Source organism: Amblyraja radiata, chromosome 16 (assembly GCF_010909765.2).
Source record: "Amblyraja radiata isolate CabotCenter1 chromosome 16, sAmbRad1.1.pri, whole genome shotgun sequence".
In the NCBI taxonomy this organism is placed as follows: Eukaryota; Metazoa; Chordata; class Chondrichthyes; order Rajiformes; family Rajidae; genus Amblyraja; species Amblyraja radiata.
The window spans coordinates 14,670,176-14,691,799 of NC_045971.1; the positions used below are offsets into that span (position 1 = coordinate 14,670,176).

Genomic DNA, 21,624 nt, shown 5'->3' on the forward strand with positions numbered 1-21,624 from the left:
TGCGGAACTCTGCTAGTTACTGGCAGCCAACCAGAAAAAGTCCCCTTTATTGCCACTCTTTGCCTTCTGCCATCCAGCCAACCTGATATCCATGCAAGTATCTGCCCTTTGATACCATGGGCTCTCATTATCCTTAGCAGCCTCCCATGTGGCACCTTATCAAAGTCTTTCCGAAAATCTAGGTGTACAACTGTTGTTCCTATATTCCATAATAAGTTTGAAACAATCTTCCTGAATCTAAAAAAAAAAAATGATTACTGTTTTCTCTAGGGTTCAGTGAAGGACCAATTGAAAGCGTATGGAGCACTAACTGAGAATGTGACCCGGAAATACACCAGGCAGATTCTGGAGGGAGTGTCCTACCTTCACAGCAACATGATTGTACATCGGGATATAAAAGGTGAGTGTGGCGCCCAGAGGTTTTTCTCGTACTGATGAAGCAGGAATTTATTGCTATACCTCATTATCCTGAGCATGTGATGTTGGATTGATTCCTTTAACTATAAGAACATTGAAGAAGCAAAGAAGTGGCCTAGTAGCCCCTAGAGGTTGCAAGGTGATCCAGTAATCATCTCGTATCCTGTATCTCATCCACTTTCACACCCAATGGTTCTCTTAGTGTCCAGAAGTATATCATTGTTAGTATTTAATGAATGTAATGACTAAACATTCGTAGTGCTCTGAGCTGGAAAATGTTCTCGCTTCATAAGATCATAAGTGATAGGAGTTGCATTAGGCCATTTGGCCCATCGAGTCTACTCCGCCATTCAATCATGGCTGATCTATCTATCCCTCCTAACCCAATTCTCCTGCCTGCTCCCCATAACCTCTGACACCCTTACTAATCAAGAATCTTTATCTATTTCTAAATGACCAGCCCTTTATCATGAGGCTGACTCTATTATAGATTATCTGGGTAAGATTAGGGAACCCTGGATGACAAGAGTTTTTGAGAGTTTGAAGAAGGGGGAAAAAAAGAAAGCTATGACAGCTACAGACAATTGAAAACAGGGAAGTTCCTTGAGAATGTACTGAAAACAAAATTAGGAGGACAAAGAGGAGACATGAAATATCACTAGCAGACAGGATTACGAAGAACCCCAAGGTATTTTTAGTATGTCGGGACCAAATGATGAGAGTAGGTCCCCTGAGGAAACTAAGGGGTTCTCTCTCATATGCTCTTATGTATCTTTTAACCAGATATTTCCATCACCATTATCAACTTGGCCTCAACTTTTCAGAAATATTCCCTTCATACTAAACACACTTGTTTTCTTTCCTTCACAGTTGTCGCAATGTGCCGTTAACCTGAAATATTAACTCTGTTTCCCTTTTGACGTTTACTGCCTAACCTGATCAGTTTTTCCAAAATTTTGTTTTTGTTTTGGATTTACAGCATTATACACTCACTCATAATGTTGATCATTGCCCTTAGTTTCATGCAAACATTTTAAAGTTGCCTTTCCCCCCCTGTGCTACACAAACCCATTCTATAACCCATTATTAGTTTAGTATTCTGTAATGTTATGACCACATTTCCTTAGGGGGTCCATGTTATGTGTTCACTAATTAACCATTGCAGAGATGAGGTCTATAATAAACTGTTCCCTTGTTGGTTCATGACACATTGTTTCAGAAAAATATACCAAAAACATTTTATAAAATCAAACTGACATAGCAATGGTGGATTAAAAGCATAACCAAGGAGGAGGGGTGGGGAAAGGGAAAATTTGGAGGGAAGATCAGAAGTTGGGTCAGATCCTCTTCAAATGTCAGAAACCATTCCATGCTTCACCCTGCTGTGTCTGTCACTGTTTGATGAATCTGAATGGCATAACCAGTTATTGGGGAGTTTAAAAACCTGCCATGTTTAAATGGGACTGGAGCCACTACTGGCATTTAATTTTGGTTCCCATTTGTTAAATTGAAATCAAATTCTCACTCTGACATGGAATGTTAGTGCAAGGCACACACTACATTATATCAGTGTATTATGCCACTTGCTACGTGAATATTGTTATTTTTTAAAACCTTGCATAGTTTGGTGAGTTTTGCTTAGAATTCGTTTTCTAATTGCTCTTTACTGTAAATCATTTGACCTATCAATGAGCACAAACAAACTGGTTATATTACACTGTCAACAACATTTCATTTCTTATAAACTGGTGTGGTAAGTAGTCCTGCTTCCTCATCCACATTGTCTTCATTGAGCTTGCATTGGAGGCTAAGTCAGTGGATATGTTTACGGCAGAGATAGATAGATAGATTCTTGATCAGTACACGTGTCAGAGATTATAGGGATAAGGCAGGAGAATGGGTTGAGGAGGGAGAGATAGATCAGTCATGATTGATTGGCAGAGTAGACGATGGGCCGAATGGCCTAATTCTACTATTCCGTATGATATCCAAAAGGCAGTGCATTAATCACCAAGAGAACGGTTATGAATGAAAGTTCAGTGCTTTGCCACGTCGGATAACATATTTTATTTTGCTCTTTGCTATTTAACATGAAGTTTTTGATCTATTCGTGTCCAACGTAAGAATTAAATATTTGATTATATAACTACTAAACTCTCGAGTCTACATTAACCTATGTGGTTTTGAAGCCGTGAGCAGTAGTCTGGTTTGGTAGCGCTTGGTCTTACTTTCCAATGGTCGCAAGGTTAGTTTTAGCCATTACTATTGAACAACTTGTGCCTCAGGCCACGGTCAGATAATTGGCATTGCATTGAAATTATACAAAATCTAATTGTATTACCAAATTAAATTACAAAAATCAATTGAGAACGATCAGCTTAATTGTTTGGTATATAGTCATACGCAAACAAGAAACTATTAAATTTTTCCAAAAAATGTTTTGGATTTCTATTTTCTTTTGTTTGTAATCTGGCTTGGAGCCAGAAGGGAATTACTTAATTGTTTGTAAGTGCTCTTCTGTGAGTTGCTGTGACCTAGATTGTTTACCAAGCGTGGTTTCTAGGAAGAATTAAAAATATATAATTGTTTGATTGTATTCTGGGTAGAATGTGTTCAATAAGAATGCCATTTGGGTCAATAGAGATCTGAAATTTCCCAGATCTTGTCATTTCAACCACCTTGCATTTACAGAATTAATGCAAGGACAGGTTAAATTAATCCAATTCCATCGTCTTATCATAATTTGGGGATTTAAAGGTATAGAAAGCTTTCTTTGTGAGTATCTATGGCTGTGGCTGGATTAAACTGCAATGTTGCTCGTCACTTCCTGTTGAACTTCTAGTCACCGATTGCTGTAACGGTTTATATATTGAAGGATGAGCACTCATATTATGGTCATGTGAAATCTTGGCATGCAAATGGGTCACTTGGCCCATAGTGCCCATGCCGGATAAAATACAGCTATTTAAGTTCATCCCACTTCCTTGATCTGTCTTTCAGTTTGACTCTTCAGTGTTCATGCAGGAATTGTTTAAATATTCTAAATGCTTTTACCTACATCATGCTTTAAAGCAGCACTCATAGTCACCGTAGAATAGAAATGTTCTGTCCTCATACCAATTTTATTACCAATTAACAAAAATCTATGCCCTCCAGTTATAGACCTCACTACCAAGGGATCAAAGTACTTCCTTTTCACCCTGTCGAAGCTTCTAATAATTATATTAATCTTGATTAGATGGCAAGAGCTCATGCCTATTCAGTCTCTCCTCATGATAATGCTGCGGTCATGGGCATGTCACAGATAATAAGGTCAAAACATAGAAAAATAGGTGCATGAGTAGGCCATTCGATCTTTGATGCAGGAAAAATGTTCCCGATGTTGGGGGAGTCCAGAACCAGGGGTCACAGTTTAAGAATAAGGGGTCAGACATTTAGGATTGAGATGAGGAAAGACTTTCACCAAGAGAGTTGTGAATCTGTGGAATTCTCTGTCACAGAAGGCAGAGGAGATCAATTCACTGGATGTTTTCAAGAGTTAGATTTAGTTCTTAGGGCTAAAGGAATCAAGTGATATGGGGAAAATGCACTTACGGGGCACTAATTTTAGATGATCAGCAACTAGCCTGTCCAATCCTTTAAGAATTTTATGTTTCTATCAGATCCCTTATCCTAAATTCCAGTGAATACAAGCCCAGTTGATCCATTCTTTCATCATATGTCAGTCCCGCCGTCCCAGGAATTAACCTGGTGAACCTACGCTGCACTCCCTCAATAGCAATAATGTCCTTCCTCAAATTAGGAGACCAAAATTTCACACAGTACTCCAGGTGCGGTCTCACCAGGGCCCTATACAATTACAGTAGGACCACCTTGTTCCTAAACTCAAAACCTCTCATAATGAAGGCTAACATGCCATTAGCTTTCCTCACTGCCTGCTGTACCTGCATGCTTACTTTCAGTGACTGATGTACAAGCACGCCCAGGTCTCGTTGCACCTCCCCTTTTCCTAATCTGACACCATTCAGATAATAATCAGCCTTCCTGTTCTTGCCACCAAAGTGGATAACCTCACATTTATCCACATTATTATACTGCATCTGCCATGCATCTGCTCACTCACGCAACCTATCCAAGTCACCTTGCACCCTGATAGCATACTCCTCGCAGCTCCCACTGCCAGCCAGCTTTGTGTCATTCGCAAACTTGGAGTTGTGAGGACCTTTCTGTCCTGGGCTTCCTCCATTGTCAGAGTGAGGCCCAGTGCAAATTTAGGGAACAGCACCTCATATTTTGCTTGGGCATCTTACGCCCCAGCAGTATGAATATTGACTTCTCTAACTTCAAGTGACCCTTGCTTTCCCTCTCTTTATCCCTCCCCCTTCCCAGTTCTTCCACCAGTCCGACTGTCCCTCTAATTACATTGTATCTCTGTCTGCTTTGATGTCACCTTCTCCTAACTAACAATGGCATATTCTACATTTTCCTTGATCTGCATCTCTTTTGATCTCTTACACTTCCTTATCTCTGTAACTCCCTCTCCCCGACACTCAGTCTGAAGTAGGATCTCGACCCGAAACGTCAGCAATTCCTTGTGTCCAGAGATGCTGCCTGTTCCACTGTTACTCCAGCATTTTGTGTCTACTATGCATTGATGAAGTTCTCTAGAGTGTATTTTAAAAGTGCATGCCTAGAGCTTCTCGTGCTGCTTGTGGCATAGTAGTGTGGTGGAAGAGCTCAGCACCAATTACCATTTTGGTCATTGGCTCTAGGCTGAAACTTGTAGTTGTGTTAGAAGCCACAACACATTGGCCATTTTCTTAACAGCGACTCAAGCGTCCTACCTGGCAGACCAGTCAGTAGATTGGTGACCACAAGACCAGTTGGGTCGTTGCAGTGACGGGAGTGAGTTGGAAGGGGGTGATGGCACGTTGGGAAGCACAGTGTTATGGGTGGAGCGGAAGTGGATAATTGTTTTTTTGTTTTGTTTTTTAATCAAAAAATATATTCAATTATTAAAAAATAATATTTACACTACAATAAAACAAGACAGAACCCACCACCATAATACAATACAAACATATACCCATAATAAACTACAATACAACTATGTTACAATCCTTATTGAGGATACATTCAACACCCTGTGGAGCCCAGCGGTCCCGGAACTCCCTCAGGGTGCCCGTGGACAGGGCGTATTCCCTTTCTAACCTCACCCGGGCACGGACGTAACCCCGGGAAAGGGGCAGGCAGCCGTCTCAGGTGGAGCCCTCCACCGCCTGGCGCCTTGAGCAACCAGTGGATAATTGTTGGAGGGGAATGACATCAACCCCTGTGCCCCGTTACATTTGGAAGAGTGGCTGAAAGCAGGAAGAAAGCAAAGGGATTTGCTGAGTGACGTGACCGGATAGCTCACTCACATCAGTAGAATGTTTGTTCAAAATATCAGCACCTTCAGAAGAAAACAATTTGAAGATCAGAAATGCAGTCAAAAGGACTTGCTTAATATATGAATATAACACATCGCCTTTAGTGATATTTAATTGGATTTATTGTTTAGATTGCTAAATTATTAAATTTTGTGAGCTACAGAGCAAGTCAGCTGAACCTTTGAAAACCATTGATCAACTGCACTCTAGACATCCACATTTGGAGATGTCAGAGAGGAAAGCATGTGCAGAACATGTCAGTTGGTGAAGAATGTGCAACATGAATAAGATGGGGAAATGGAGATAGTGTAAGGACTGGGTAATGTGGCTACGTGGCCAAAGTAGCAGGAAACTGAAGCAGGAAAATCGTGGCAATGGCAGAGGTCATGACTGACATCTGAGCCCTTTGTTGGCTTCGAGGTCTGGAAGGGGGAAGAGAAGTGTGCCCTACTCGCCCTGCCTTTCTGATAATCAGCCTAGAAGTCTGGAGCAGGAAGCCAGTCTTAATCTCTACTTAAGCAAACAAATATTTTCCTGTGTTTAAGCTTCTGTAGGGCTGACTGAAAACATTGTGTCCATTTGGTGTTCAGAAAGAAGATATTGAGAAGGGGTAGAGAGTAAGAGGGAGGCTTTATTTTAAGATAAAACAACAAAATAAGTATTTAAGAAGGAACTGCAGATGCTGGAAAATCGAAGGTACACAATAAAGCTGGAGAAACTCAGCGGGTGCAGCAGCATGTATGGAGCGAAGGAAATAGGCAATGTTTCAGCCGAAACCCTTCTTCAAAATAAGTATCCAGGTTCAAACTGAATTGAATGGAGGGATAAATGTTTTCAATTTGGCAACAAACTTGGAAGGAGATAGGCAGGTATATTAAAACATTATTTATGTAGACCGTGGTTAATTGGCATTAGGAGTCCAGTGGTGTCGCATAGCTGTGCAGAATGGCTTTGGGAAACAGGCTAAACTCTAAGATATTGTGCATTTCCTGCCATGGAAGCCTTGACTAATTCATCAACCGTCAACAATGAGAGATTGAAAGATACGTACACAGAGAATATTTGACCTGTGAAGTACAGAGGAAGAAGGGGTCGTGTAACAGTATTGCTGACTGAAGAATACAAGGCCATGCATCACACAGAGTTTCTGCTAATGACCCAGCCATACTGCAGTTGTTCATCTTAACCAACATACAAGCCCACTGCTTTTTCAAAGTTCACGTAAAGAACATGCATGAGGGCAAAACATAACTGGCATCCATAGATCCTTCATAAACTGTAAAGGAGTGGACTCACGTTTACAGATCAGTTAGGTTTGACTTAAGTGATTGGCAAATTATTGGAATCAGTTCTGAGGAACAGGGTAAACCGCCATTTAGGAAAATACAGATTAATCGGGTGATCAGGAGGGATTTTCTGCCTGACTAAATTGATTGTTATTTTGAAAGGATAATGAAGCAATACATTTGATGTAATCTACATGCATTTTGGCAAGACCTTTGGCTAGGTTCTGCGTAAAGGGGTTGTCCCACTTGGGCAACCTAATCCACGAGATCTGGCGAGTTTGCCCTCGACTCGTACTCATAGCATGGTCGACATGAGGTCCTAGGAGGTCTTTGTAACTCTCCTTCATGTTTGAGAGTAGTCCCCGTGTACTCGAGGCCTCAGCTAGGTCGCGACGTATTTTTCAACATGTTGAAAAATGCCCGCGAGTAAAAAAAGGTCGCCATGGAAAAAAATCGATACTTTTTTTTACTCGTAGGTTTAGTCGTAGTAGGTCGTCATGTTAGTCGTAGGTAATCGAGGTTAGTCAAAGGTAGTCGTAGATAGTCTTCATCATAGTCAAAGGGAGGTCGAAGGAGGTCGTCTTCACTCTCCAATTTTCCCGAAGTCAGTCATAGCTAGTCTTCAACATAGTCGAAGGAGGTCTTCTACGTGAAATTTTTTCAAACTCTCCTAATCTCTTTTTAAGTCGCCAGTTAGGTCGCCCAAGTGGGACAGCCCCTTAACAGCCCAATCAAAAGAGTAAAAGCTCCTGAAATTCAAAGGAGAATCAGCTCAGTGACAGGAAGCAAAGGTTAATGGTTTAGGGTGTTTATGTAACTGGAAGGCTTTTGGACTTTGTAATACATTTGAATGATTTTGGCTTCACTGTAGGAGTATGATAAAGAAGGTTGTGTCTGATACAAAAGTTAGCCTTGTGATTGACAGAAAAGAGGAAAGCTTTAGACTGGACATCACAGATGATTTGGTTAGTTTACAAGAAAAGTGACAACTTGAGTTTGATTCGGAGAAGCGAGAGGTAATGCATTTGTACAGGTGCATCAAGACTGAGAGGAATGCAGGCAGGTCATGCTAGAACTGTGCACAATACCAGTTAGATTGTGGCCTGAACACAACATTGCAGGAAAGATATGATTGCGTAGTGAACATGAAGATATTGCCAGCTGTGGAAGACTATAGTTATGAGAAAGGTTTTAGGTTTCTGTTGGGTTTGGGTTTTGAAAATTCTGAGATTTTCTTTGGATTAGAGGGAAGAATTAATTGGTGGGCTGAGGGAGAGTTAAAAGGAAGGACTTCACCTTAGTCGAGGAGGCTAAAGTCCGGAACATAGATTTAAAGTAATCGGCGGAGGGTTAAAGGAGCATTGAGGAAATAGCTTATCAGCTAGTGGATGGTCGGGATCTGGAGCTTACTGCCTGAAAAAGTGACTGAGGCTAATGTCTTCATCACATTTGAAGTGTGCTTGGATACATGTTTGAAGTACCATGACCGCTGGGATTCTGTGCAGTTCCTTTCGCTTTCACTCTTGCTGTGAAAAGGTGAGACGGGTAACTGATACCACAGCACAGCTACATCAGTGCATTGTGTAGGCCCGAGTGTCTATCGAAGTCATAACTCTATCTCTTCAGTTTTCTCTCCATTTGTGACATTTTGAATGTTATAAATCTTTCCAATCTGCTTCCAGGAGCCAACATTCTGCGAGACTCTGCCGGGAATGTAAAGCTGGGTGACTTTGGAGCAAGCAAACGACTACAGACAATATGCATGTCGGGGACAGGGATTCGCTCAGTCACTGGGACGCCATACTGGATGAGCCCAGAAGTTATCAGTGGCGAAGGCTATGGAAGGAAAGCAGATGTTTGGTGAGTAGATGTGGATTTGAGACTTTCCAGTTTTACACAGCAGAAACATTTAATCCAACACCACTCTGCCCAAGCCACTCTCTGAACTGCTTTCAGGCTGTGAATTCATGTAATCCTGTCATCCCTGTATCATCTAACAATCATCTAAAATCTTTAAAAACAAGACCACCAAGATGTCTTTCTTGACTATGATGAAAAGTTGTGGCTGAACTGGGGACATGAGCACACCTTGTTTCATTTCATTAATGGCTTGCAAGCTACACACAATTCATGCCCAGCCTAGTGAATATGAAAGAAACAATTGCAACATTCATAATTCTTTAGTTATTATTTGGTTGACAATATTCAGATCAGTTGCTTTTAGACTGAAATATAGAATGCAGTTTAGTTTAGTGTGGAGGTACACCGAGGAATTTGTCCTCATAACTAACCCCCGGCCCCAAGATGAACATAGCTGAGAAATATCATTGTTGTCATCCACAAGGAAGAGTACATTTAAAAAATAACATTGCACCTGTGTTAGTCTCAAAACACATCCCCCTCCCCACCATGAGCTCAAGTATTCCTTCCCCTCCTCCAGATTTAAATGACCCCTCATGCTTCCGTTCCATTATCCTGGTGTAGAGGGTGCTTCACCACGCCCTCTGTTGTCTCTTGTCGCACATCGATCCAAGTAAGCTTAAAAAATCTTAATGGAGTCTAGGTCACTGATAGTGGAAGCCACCTGCCCATGCACAGTCCAGAGCATAAACCCTTTGTGGTATATTGAGGGACACTGTTTGCTGGTGAGCAGCTTATTGGAACTAGACTTCTGGCTGAACGGTTTTGGCGAGCTGACTATTTTCCACGTGTGGGTCCCTTGAAGACAGAAACAGGTGAATTTATTATGGGGAACAAAGAAATGGCAGACGAGTTGAACAGGTACTTTGGTTCTGTCTTCCTTAGTGAAGACAGAATCAATCTCCCAGATGTACTAGGGGACAGAGGACCTAGGGTGACGGAGAAACTGAAGAAAAATTCACATGTCAGGAAATTGTGTTGGGTAGACTGATGGGACTGAAGGCTGATAAATCCACAGGGCCTGATGGTCTGCATACCAGGGTACTCGAGAAGGTGGCTCTAGATATCATGGACGCATTGGTGATCATTTTCCAATGTTCTATAGATTCTGGAGCAGTTTCTGGAGATTGGAGGGTAGCTAATGTTATCCCACTATTTAAGGAAGGAGGGAGAGGAAGCAGGGAATTATAGTCTGACATCAGTGGTGGGGAAGATGCTGGAGTCAATTATTAAAGATGTATTAGTGGCGCATTTGAATAGCAGTAACAGGATCGGTCCAAGTCAGCATGGATTTACGAAGGGGAAATCATGCTTGACTAATCTTCTGGAATTTTTTTAAGGATGTGACATGTAAAATGGACAAGGGAGAGCCAGTGGATGTAGTGTACCTGGAGTTTCAAAAAGCATTTGATAAGGTCCCACACAGGAGATTAGTGGGCAAAATTAGAGCACATGGTATTGGGAGTAGGGTATTAACATGGATAGAAAATTGGTTGGCAGACAGGAAACAAAGAGTAGGGATTAACGGGTCCCTTTCAGAATGGCAGGCAGTGACTAGTGGGGTACCGCAAGGCTCAGTGCTGGGACCGCAGCTATTTACAATATACATTAATGATTTGGATGAAGGAATTAAAAGTAACATTAGCAAATTTGCAGATGACACAAAGCTGGGTGGCAGTGTGAACTGTGAGGAGGATGCTATGAGGATACAGGGTGACTTGGGCAGGTTGGGTGAGTCAGAATTCATGGCAGATGCAGTATAATGTGGATAAATGTGAGGTTATCCACTTTGGTGGCAAGAACAGGAAGGCAGATCATTATCTGAACGGTGTCAGGTTAGGAAAAGGGGAAGTACAACGTGACCTGGGTGTCCTTGCACATCAGTCACTGAAAGTAAGCATGCAAGTACAGCAGGCAGTGAAGAAAGCTAATGGCATGTTTGCCTTCATAACGAGAGGAGTTGAGTATAGGAGCAAAGAGGTCCTTCTGCAGTTGTGCAGGGCCCTGGTGAGTCCTCACCTGGAGTATTGTGTGCAGTTTTGGTCCCCTAATTTGAGGAAGGACATTCTTGCTATTGAGGGAGTGCAGCGTCGGTTCACGAGGTTAATTCCCGGGATTGAGCGACTGGGCTTGTATTCACTGGAATTTAGAAGGTTGAGAGGGGATCTTCTAAAAACATATAAAATTATTAAGGGGCACGCTGATGCAGGAAACAAGTTCCCGATGTTGGGGGAGTCCAGAACCAGCTGCCACAGTTCAAGAATAAGGGGTTGGCCATTTAGAACTAAGATGAGAAAAAAAAAATTCACCCTGAGAGTTGTGAATTTGTGGAATTCTCTGCCTTAGAAAGCAGTGGAGACCAATTCACTGGATGCATTCAAAAGCGTTAGACAGGGCTAGCGGAATCAAGGGATATGGGGAGAAGGCAGGAACGGGGTACTGATTGTGGATGATCAGCCATGATCACATTGAATGACGGTGCTGGCTCGAAGGGCCGAATGGCGTACTCCTTCACCTATTGTCTGTGTATTTATGTAAAATGGTAAATACCAACAATTAAATATCTGCTGGTCGGGTAATCAGAAGATTCAGGCACAAGAGACTGCAGTTTTCCTCCACTGATGCTGTCTGACCTGCTGAGTTTCTCCATCAGCTCTCCTTATTGCAAGCAGGAGATTCAGCTCATTTGGCGCCACAGCATGGCAACTCTGCATGTTGGTCCCAGAGGAGGACCTACTATCATCCAATACAACTCTTCTACTCTTTTAAATCTCTTTTTTTTTTTACCTGTAAATCTAGCACCGTTTCTAGTTTTTGCTACAATGCAGAGAACTATAATCTGCACTTTATTATATTTTCCTTTGAGTTGAGCTTGATTGTATTTTTGTATAGTATCATCTGATCTGATTGGATCGCATGCAAAACAAAGTTTTTCACTCTACTTCAGTACATGTGACAATTATAAACCCAAACTAATCCCATTTTCTGGAGTAGCCCTTGCTTGATTCAAGCCAAACCTCCAATGGCCGAGAGAACGAGACAAAATAGGGTCAACTATTAACGGCCATCAACAAACACCCTCGTTGGGAAGACGTCTAAGTTAGACCAGATTTCAAGGAGGATGCTTTCCTGATTGTGATTGGATGAAGCACTTGAATGTTCAGCCGCTGCACGGTTTCTTGGTTCACATGAATTACCATTTTGGTGACCGACTGAGAGGTCCAGAGGCTTATGGAAGAAGATTGGATATTTAGCTCCTCAAGCTGTCCTAATCAACATGACCTTGTACTTCCCAGTGTTAGAGCAGCACCCTGAGGAACCTCGTGTTACTGCAATCAAATAACAGCATGGTTGTTTGGATTTGTAATGTAAAACTCCTATCGATCGTGCATGCAATGAGTGTGGTACAGTGGATCATTGTAAATATTATGCAGAAAAGCATTTGCTTTAGTTAACAGGACATCGATTTCAATTTCAGTAGAACTTGCAGGCCTGAAGAACTTCCCCCATCTTCTCCACTATCTAAGCTAACTTGTTTTTCTCTTTCCCAGTTCTGATGAAGGGTCCCACACCTGAAACATTGTTTCTCTCTCCACCTAATCTGCAGCTTTTTAGCTATTTCTGTTTCATTTTATGATTTGAAGCATTGCACAGCCAATGGGAAATATTTTTAGACTGCAGTTACTTCTGTAATGTAGGAAACACAGCAGCCAATGTGCAGCAAAGCCCCTGATGCTAACCAGGTAATCTGTTTTAATGATGTGGATTAGCTAAGAGATAAATATTGAACAGGTTGACCCCGGCTCCTCGTCATGCTAGTGGGATGGAATATTTTACTTATTCCTGAGAAACCAGGCAGAGCTGAAGGAGAGCGTACACTTGCTCGTTCTTCCCAGTAAAATTCCAGCCTTTGTGTTCAAATTTCTGGGGAGACTTAAATCCTTAATGTTCTTGAGCTGAACTATTACTATCATCAAGCTCTATAAATTTAGCAAAAATATCAAAAGTATACACAATTCAGAGGGGCGCAGATAAAGTGAATAGTCAGTCTTTTTTCCCCCAAAGGATTCTAAAACTCGAGGGCACAGGCTTAAAATGAGTGGTTTGAAAGGGAAATCGGGCAAATTTCTCACTCAGACGGTATTCTGTATCTGGAACGAGCTGCCAGAGGAAGCCATAGAAGCGGATACTATTACAACTTTCAAAAGATATTTGGACATTTGTATGGATAGGAAAGATTTAAAGGGATATGGACCAAATGCGGGCAAATGACACTAGCCCAGAATAACAACTTGGTCGACATAGATAAGTTGGGCCGATGGCCCTGTTTCCACCTATGACAATCTGAGGCAGAGTAGAGATGAGCATGATGGATGTGGGAGACTGTTTTTATGTTTATGTTCCATGTAATTCTTTAATTGGGATTTAAAAAAACACACCTGAATCAATAATGTATTGACTTTAAATCAGAATATATATTGAATATTATTTGAAACTACTGTGATATTGCTTCAGGATATTTGGACAATTTGAATAAAATGTGCCACAATAGTTGTGATTTGGTGATTGGAATTTTGCCTGGAATCATAGAATCAAATTGCATGATTAGTCCCATTTCACTGCATTTCCTCCACGGTCGTGCTAATTATGTGTTGGTACATTATTGTAGCTTCAGGCTCCACCCTGGAGAAATGACCAGCTGAGCAAACCTGATGTTCCAGTGCTCTTTTAAAGATGTACTGCTGAGATGTTAAACCATGCCAACCTATGCCTGTCGAATATGGTTGCAAAGGATTTCATGTCACTTTTCCCAGAGTTTTACTAGTCTTCTGGCCAACATATTTTCCAGTCAAACAAATTGTCTTTTTTATGAAATTTCCTTTTAAGCAGCCTTTTTAGTTCAGTTGTGCCCAAATCAGCCACTTTCTTTTACTTGTTTTACAACTGTTACCACAATTTCAATAGTGGCACATTTGACTAAATCTATTTGGAGCACCCTGAGAATGTAAATAGCATGAAACAAATACAAAAGCCAAATATCCCCCCTTCTCTGAATTATTTTGAATTATTAAAGTCAGATATACTGAGCTTAGTTTTGATTGCTTTTATTAAAGTGATTCAATAGTATAGTGAATAATGGGGCGTTAAGTTGCATTCCACTTAAATCATTGTAGTCTCGTGTTACAGGTTATTTAATTAATGGGAAGGTCGTGCTTTTAGTTAGATCAGTGATTAATGGTAGCTTTATACATATTCAGTGTGATTGCTTGCAGGAGGCATTTAATGTACCTTGATAGCCAGAATATCTATTGGGCAATTGATGCTATTTCATAACACTCCTTTTGTAAATTTGCTACAAATGACCATGTGATGCTGGACACAGTAATCCACCCCATTCTAACTTCAACACACAGCAGATGTTTGCTGAATATTATAACATGAATTCTGACAAGGTCCATTCTTTCACATGGACTTTTGAACTTTTTATGGGTTTTTTGAGCAAGAGAATGACGTGAACATGACTTGATCTTTGATTATTATCTATTGTTATTATTATTGAAGGAGGGAGACTGGTGTCTACAAAATGCTTTAGCCTGCCTTGTGTGGCCCTTCATTACGCCACACTTATAGAATGTAGAAGGACGGCAGAAAAGACCCGCGTCCCCAAGATCCAATGTAGTCTGTGTGATTTCACAAAGTGAATGGTCTCCACATTAGGTTGGCTTGTTTTGATCTTATTCCTTGTGTAATGCCTTAGTGGATTGGTAGATTTTCATCAGGAGATTTGGATCTGGCAACGAGTCAGGACTAAGTGGCTATTTATAGGGTGGAATTTTCCTATTTCACAGGCTACAGTCTGGGAGCACAGTAAAGAAAATAAGGAAATGTGGCAATGAAGGGAATGCAATGCCAAGTGAGTTTGTTATTCCAAATGACATTTGACATGGTGTTTTTGTTGCATTATTAGGAGGAATTTTCCATGATAGAGAACAGCAGCTCAATGTTCCAGTACACCAGACCAGCCCTGCGCATTCAATTAGATGCAGGCTAACATGCCTGGTTAAAAACGTATTGAAAAGAAGATAATTTTCTGAAGCTGCAAGGCTTTTAACTGGGTATACAATAACAAGGAACTGTAGATGCTGGTTTACCAAAGAAAGATACAAAATGCTGGAGTAACTCACTGGGTCAGACAGCATCTCTGGGGGACATGGATAGATAACATTTCATGTTGAGGCCCTTCTTCAGACTTGCAGGGTAGGGGGAAGTGAGCTGCAAGAGTAGAGGGGCAGAAAAAAGCACGGCTGCTCTTAGGTAAACACAGGTGAAGGAGATTTTTAATGGACAGATTGTTGGAAAAAGGCCAGAGACAAAAAATAATGTGAGACAAAAGGATCAAGTTATGAATTGTGAAGCTTGAGGATCAAATAGTTGTGAATTGTGAAGCTGGATTAAGGAATGGAGAAATCAGTGCAAGGTCAGCCAGGGTTCAGGAGAGGGGAGTGAGGGGGAAAGCAGGTTCAATGTTGGGTTGTAAGTTACCCAAGTAGAATGTGAGGTGCTGTTCTTCCATTATGCATGTGGCTGCACTCTGGCAATGGAGCAGGCCCAGGACCGAAACGGCAATATGGGAAGGGTAGTTAAAATGCTAAAATTTTCATTAGGTGTGTTCACTTGCATCTAAATAAATGTACAGGACTGGACTTTATTTCTTTATTTTTTCCCCTTTAAGTTAATACTGGCTCCATTGTGAAGTCTGGGATTCTAACAGTTTGCCATTGTGTTTATCTCTTCAGGAGCCTGGGGTGTACAGTGGTGGAGATGCTAACAGAGAAACCTCCATGGGCAGAATATGAAGCAATGGCTGCCATTTTCAAAATTGCAACTCAGCCGACAAATCCCCAGCTGCCTCCACACATTTCAGATCACTGCAAGGACTTCCTGAAGAAAATATTTGTGGACGCCAAGCAAAGACCATCAGCAGAGGAGCTGTTCAGAAACCCATTTGTGCAGATCATTCACTAATGGAGGTCGTTGCTGTGGAGCTGGGATTTACTTTTGGAAAAACTATCGTTTGGTTATTATGCCTCATGCTTTATTCAGTCACTATACTCAGTAATGAGAGTGCCTATACCCAGGATAGCAGTTTAGTCCAGGGGTATAGTGTGAGTGTGAAGAGTAACTGGACATCTGTGGGGTTCTCGATGCATCTGTGGACACCACTGATGGGCTATTCAGCAGAGAATCACATCTCGGCACTACGTTCCATCGGAGAAGGGCCGGCCGGATGGGGTGTAGCATTTGGAAGGAGCGTTGAAGCAGCTCAATTAAAATTTGTGGTATAACAAATGCGGAGCTAGAGATTATGACTGTGGTGAAAAGTATGCTATCTTTGTCCATAATGGAAGTTACACAACCTCTCCGCGGAATATATTGAACTAGAGTATCTTACAAAACTGCCTTTTTTACTCTCCGTCCACCTATCTTCATCTAGAATTATTCCATGTAGACAAAGCCTTCCACCAGGAGGTGTACTTTAGGTTTTCGAAAGGGGCTTTGGCCTATAGAATTTCACAGCTATATTTGTCTAATTCATGCTTCTAACAGAGGTGATATATTCTGTGTGTTTGTGTATGTGTGAGGCATCACGCACATGCACACACACACACCCCACATGCGTTCACATACATGTACATACATAACATGTATACCAAAGTATGATTATTTTGATTCTATTTTGCCCAAACTTGAATGTCCTCCTTGATATGATGAGATTTAGATCAAGTTAAACCATACTGTGGTTACCACATGTCTAATAACCAGTTGGAGCCTGTAGAATTCAACAATTGTCGAATCCATTGTGCTTTTACCAATGTTGTGGGTCTTCATGTTGTGGGTGAGAGGGGCAGTTCATTTTTTGCACACGTTAAAGGTGCCAATCTTCCACAACGGAAAGAAATGTATTAATTCCCCCATTTTAACCCTGTGCCTTCTGGTTACTCTGTAAAAAGAAATAATTTATTGCGATTCTTACTTTTTTGATCTGCCAGTGAATCCTTCAGTTCAACAAAGTAATGACACTGAAATTAATTTTAGAACTTGAGATTGTTGAATGACTCCATGCAGCAGCAGAGCAGTAACCTCACTAAGTATTGCCTCTATGTAATTCAGTTACAACATTGCTGTGTAACTGACAGGGTTTTGGTGATTCTTTGGTATCTGTAGTGATGGGTAATTTAGCTCGGTGCAATCAGTGTTTCCGTTTTATTTTGAAGATTCCCACCCTATCTCTTGACACATAAGCAACAGTCCGCAACAGTTTTCTCCTCCCAGATGTGCTTGTGGTCTTCTGTGGTGTTATAACCCCCACCAATACTTTTAGCCAACACTGTTATAATCCTGCAGGTCTGCTGGAAAGTACTGAAAGACCATACTTGCAGCACGTGTACAACGGTGTTAAATAATGGCAAGCAACATTCTCCACATAGCTATTGTGGTTTGAATGAGTGTCTGCCCTCTATTCCTGGCATGCCCAACTGGGGCTGACTTGATACCATTGACAATCTCATCAAAAACACTATTCTTTATCCAGTTGATTTTAGCAAAATGTCATAATGGATGGAAGTGGAAGCCATGAGTTTTAAGCTTTCTCTCTTTGGTGTGGCAACCATGTCATGAAACAGACCTTGTTCCACCCAAGTCTGACCACCTATCCTCAGTGTTTTTTGAATGAGAATCTATGCACATTGCAGTTTTATTTTCATTAATTAAAGGAATGGTCATCAGGACTTTACCACTGATATGAACCCCCTGTACACTATGATCAAATAGCAGTCATATTATTGAAATGAAAGCCCCTGCTGTTGCCACACTTTCTTGTGTCAACTGAGCATCGAGCTTCAGGAAAATTCTTGCATAGTATTGATATATTTTTAGAAAGAGTCCCAGATCTAAATATCCACTGGCCAGCATGTGCTTCGAAATCTTCATTTAATCATCAAACTTATTGCTCGACGTCATCAATCGATCACATTTCAAAAATTTGTCTGTGAATTCAGAGAGACAACAGTGACTTCAAGCCAATTCTTTGAAAACTGGCCCCACCATCCCTATCCTGACATAAGAATACCAGCCCATTATTTGTGGCCTTCCAGTCTCATATACACCCAGAATGATTGTACCAGAGATATTGCCCATCACTGGAACCATGAGTTGTAAAACAAATGGACAGAGATCTCTCTCCCATTTTCTGAACAAGACGGCTATCAACTGCTATCAGCTCTGTGAAGATGCACTTTCTTGAATGTATTTTGTACTGAACTTATTTTTTAACTTTCTCTTTGCTGATGTAATTTATGCCTCTTTATACTTTTATTTTTTTATTTATGAGATGCTATTTGGTTTAATATATGTATGTGTATATATCTATATATACATATATATGACGCAAGACTGTTGCATAAATCTAATGCAATTACGGTGCCTTTAAGAAAAAGCAACTGGTTTTGCAGATATTGGCAGGAGACTTTAAATACGTTCTGTGCTATCCAGCATGTTGTGAAGTAATTTTCACCAAAATGGGAGCAAAGTGGAGAATGTGGTAGAGGTGCAGACTGGGAGTGTGCTAATTTTGTGTTAAGTACTTGTCATGAACATTAGAAATTATTATGCCAGAGGAATGCAAGAGTACAAATTTTGAAACGGATAACAGTTCTCAATTGAGAGCTGAAAGTATATTTTTTCATAGTTTGTCTTCAGTAAGGTGTTAAATGTGTTTTCACATGATAGTGGGCGAAAGCATGAGCAGCTTTCCTTGTCACTGAAGCTATGTCCCTAGCTTGGTCCAATGTTTTGATTCCAATCATTCTTGATATGACTGCACTCTCCTTGGCCTGCTTCCTTCAGTAATTGTTCTACTTCCTCCTCCCCCCCCCATACAGCACAATGCTTATTCTACCCTCTCTCCTATAAGACTTACCTCCCCAACTTCCAAAATCCCCTCAAGACGTGCAAGGGCATCTTTGATTATTTGAGGCTTAATAATCTATCTATAATAAAAACAGAAAATGCCTGAAACACTCAGCAGACGAGCTGAAACATTAAATGTATTTCTCTTTCCACAGATGCTGTCTGACACGCTGAGAGTTCTGCTTTTATATCAGATTTGCAGCACCTGATTTTTTTTAAATTTTCATTTAATCTTCTACCTCCACATTCTCACATACTACTGATTTGCTTAATCAGTAGTATCTTGCATTTTTGGATTTAAGACCAACTCCAGAGAATTGAGCAAAAATAGGGTGACTCAACAAGGGGCACTGCACTTATCATGGTGGTATCTTTTGGATGAGTTATTAAAAATGCTTTCTCAAATGGATGTAGATAAAATTTCAGCACTATTTCAGACAAGCGCAAGGAGGTACCCACAATACTGGCCAATATTTCCCAACAATCTACATTATCAGGCCACTATCACATTGTTATTTGTGTGACATTACTGCTCACAAATTGACCACCATTTTCTCCAGTGAGTTAAAACAGTGTCCGCACGTCAGAAGCTGGGATAGAGCATTGAGCTGGACAATGAAAGATGTCCATGTTTCACCACCTTTAATCTTGAGTCATTTTGCTTATCTCGCACCTGTTCATTCCGCCTCTAAACCCTCTGAAATTTACCAGAATGTTCTTTACGCTATTTTAGACATTCAGGAGATGCACAATTTGAACAAGTAACAATGAAGTACTTAAGAAGTAGGAAAACAAGGGTCCCGACTTTCATAACAAGTTCCTTTCTGTTCTTTCCTGTAGAACATGAAAAGCCACCAATTCCCAGCTCTTTCATTTATTTTTCAGAGTTCGGAGAACTAGAGATTCTGTGCATTGCTGGTGTATGCAGGGTTTTGAAAGGTTGAGTATTGTTTTTCTCTGTAATGTTGAACAGCTGTCGGCAGGAAAGGGGAGTGATTATTCCTGGCAGCACACAACCTGGTCTGCACAGAACATCTGCGTAAAGTCTTCAATCACGTGGGCATGGCAGGCTCAAAGAAGCACGAAAGGCTTGCGGTGTAGTCACTACATTGTTTATAAATAATGCCTCATCACTATTCATATTTTTGATAAGTAGAAATGCATTTACACCATTTAATTTTTTTCCAGATTACTATTTTTCATGATACTTGAATGTTTTAATTGAAAATAGTCAGCCAAGTCTACTTTCCTTTCATCCTTTGGCACCAATTTCTCTCTGGCCTAACTGTTCCAAAGCAAGTGTCTAAATTCAGAGACGTTTATAGGTTAATCTAGGTTGTTTCTTCAGATGGTTTCTCACAGCTGCCTTTGAAGGGATTAGTACTTTGAAGGGTTCAAAAGGGAACTGCAGATGCTGGAATATCGAAGGTACACAAAATTGCTGGGGAAACTCAGCGGGTGCAGCAGCATCTATGGTTAGAGAGGAGGTTGTGAATGCTGCTGCACCCGCTGAGTTTCCCCAGCAATTTTGAGTACTTTGAAGGGGTTTGATGCACACAAACTGTGGTGACCTGTTACCTTTGAATCTTTGCAGCACTTCAGGTCCAGAAAGTACATTAAACATTTGAAGTCACAATCAGACAACCTGTCTGCATTATAGAGGCATCAGAAGCTGAAGGTCAGCTTTGAGATCAACAGTGGGAGAGGAATGTTTGTAAATATATTGGCCTGCAGCCCAGCACAGGTACATTTGTTGTCAGAGTATCTAAGGATTTGTTTGATCAGAGTTTCCTTCCACAGCTCCAAATCCATGACAACCAGAGACCGAAACACCAGGCTTGCAGAAGCAGATGTCAGATGATTTTGAGCATCTGGATCACAATTTGCCATCTCCATTTTACTCTGTTCTTCACTCGGTGTTGGTTAGTTTGACCATGTGTGACCAGAGTCTGAGAAAATAATCTGTTGAGCCCATTTTAATGATGCATCTTCTCTGGATGGTGTGGTGCAATGCAACCTGCGCTCGAGCTTTGGATACAAACCAATGTCCACAAATCCCCTCAGTTTATGCCTGTGGGAAGGCATTTCATGTGAATTTTGGGGTTGCAGGCTGGGCAGTCACCACATTAATCTCTCGCATACCTGGCTTGGCAAAGAGCTGCGGAGTTCTGGATGAGAGGCATTAAAACAGCCCCCCCCACCATGGTTACAGTGAGTTACATGGTGGAGGATCAAATCAAATCTGCCATCCTCCAGAAAAGTTGAAATATTCACTTCGCGAAGTAAAATAATCATAGTACTTATTAAATTGCCAATGTAAGAAGAAATCATGTGCTTTCAGAGGCCCACTTCTGACTAGATGTTGTGTGAATTACTCAGTTAATTTTTTAATACCAAAAGTGCCCGGTCTTCACTTAGAACCAACAGCAGACGGTACTGCTGTTGGTGTCCAAGTATATAACATAACCACAAAGCCAAAGACATTGTTGCATAGATGAGCCTGAACTGTACAGAATCATGTGACCCAAGTCCTTTCCTGACTTCATCTCGTCCTGTGCACTACACGTGGAGTGGGTTGGGCACTTTGCATGCCCACATGCTTG

The 21,624-nt window shown here is 41.1% G+C and overlaps 1 protein-coding gene across 1 annotated transcript in view; it reads left to right on the forward strand.

Annotated features, from left to right (window-relative positions):
- The window catches only part of map3k3 (mitogen-activated protein kinase kinase kinase 3), a 97,223-nt gene extending 76,812 nt beyond the window's left edge, over window positions 1-20,411 (forward strand). Inside the window, exons 15-17 of the mRNA XM_033035159.1 lie at window positions 271-400; window positions 8,815-8,992; window positions 15,850-20,411. Coding sequence (XP_032891050.1) covers window positions 271-400; window positions 8,815-8,992; window positions 15,850-16,078 — 537 coding nt within the window. The 3' untranslated portion in view covers window positions 16,079-20,411. The remainder of the gene's footprint in view (window positions 1-270; window positions 401-8,814; window positions 8,993-15,849) is intronic.
- The last annotated feature ends 1,213 nt before the right edge of the window (window positions 20,412-21,624 follow it).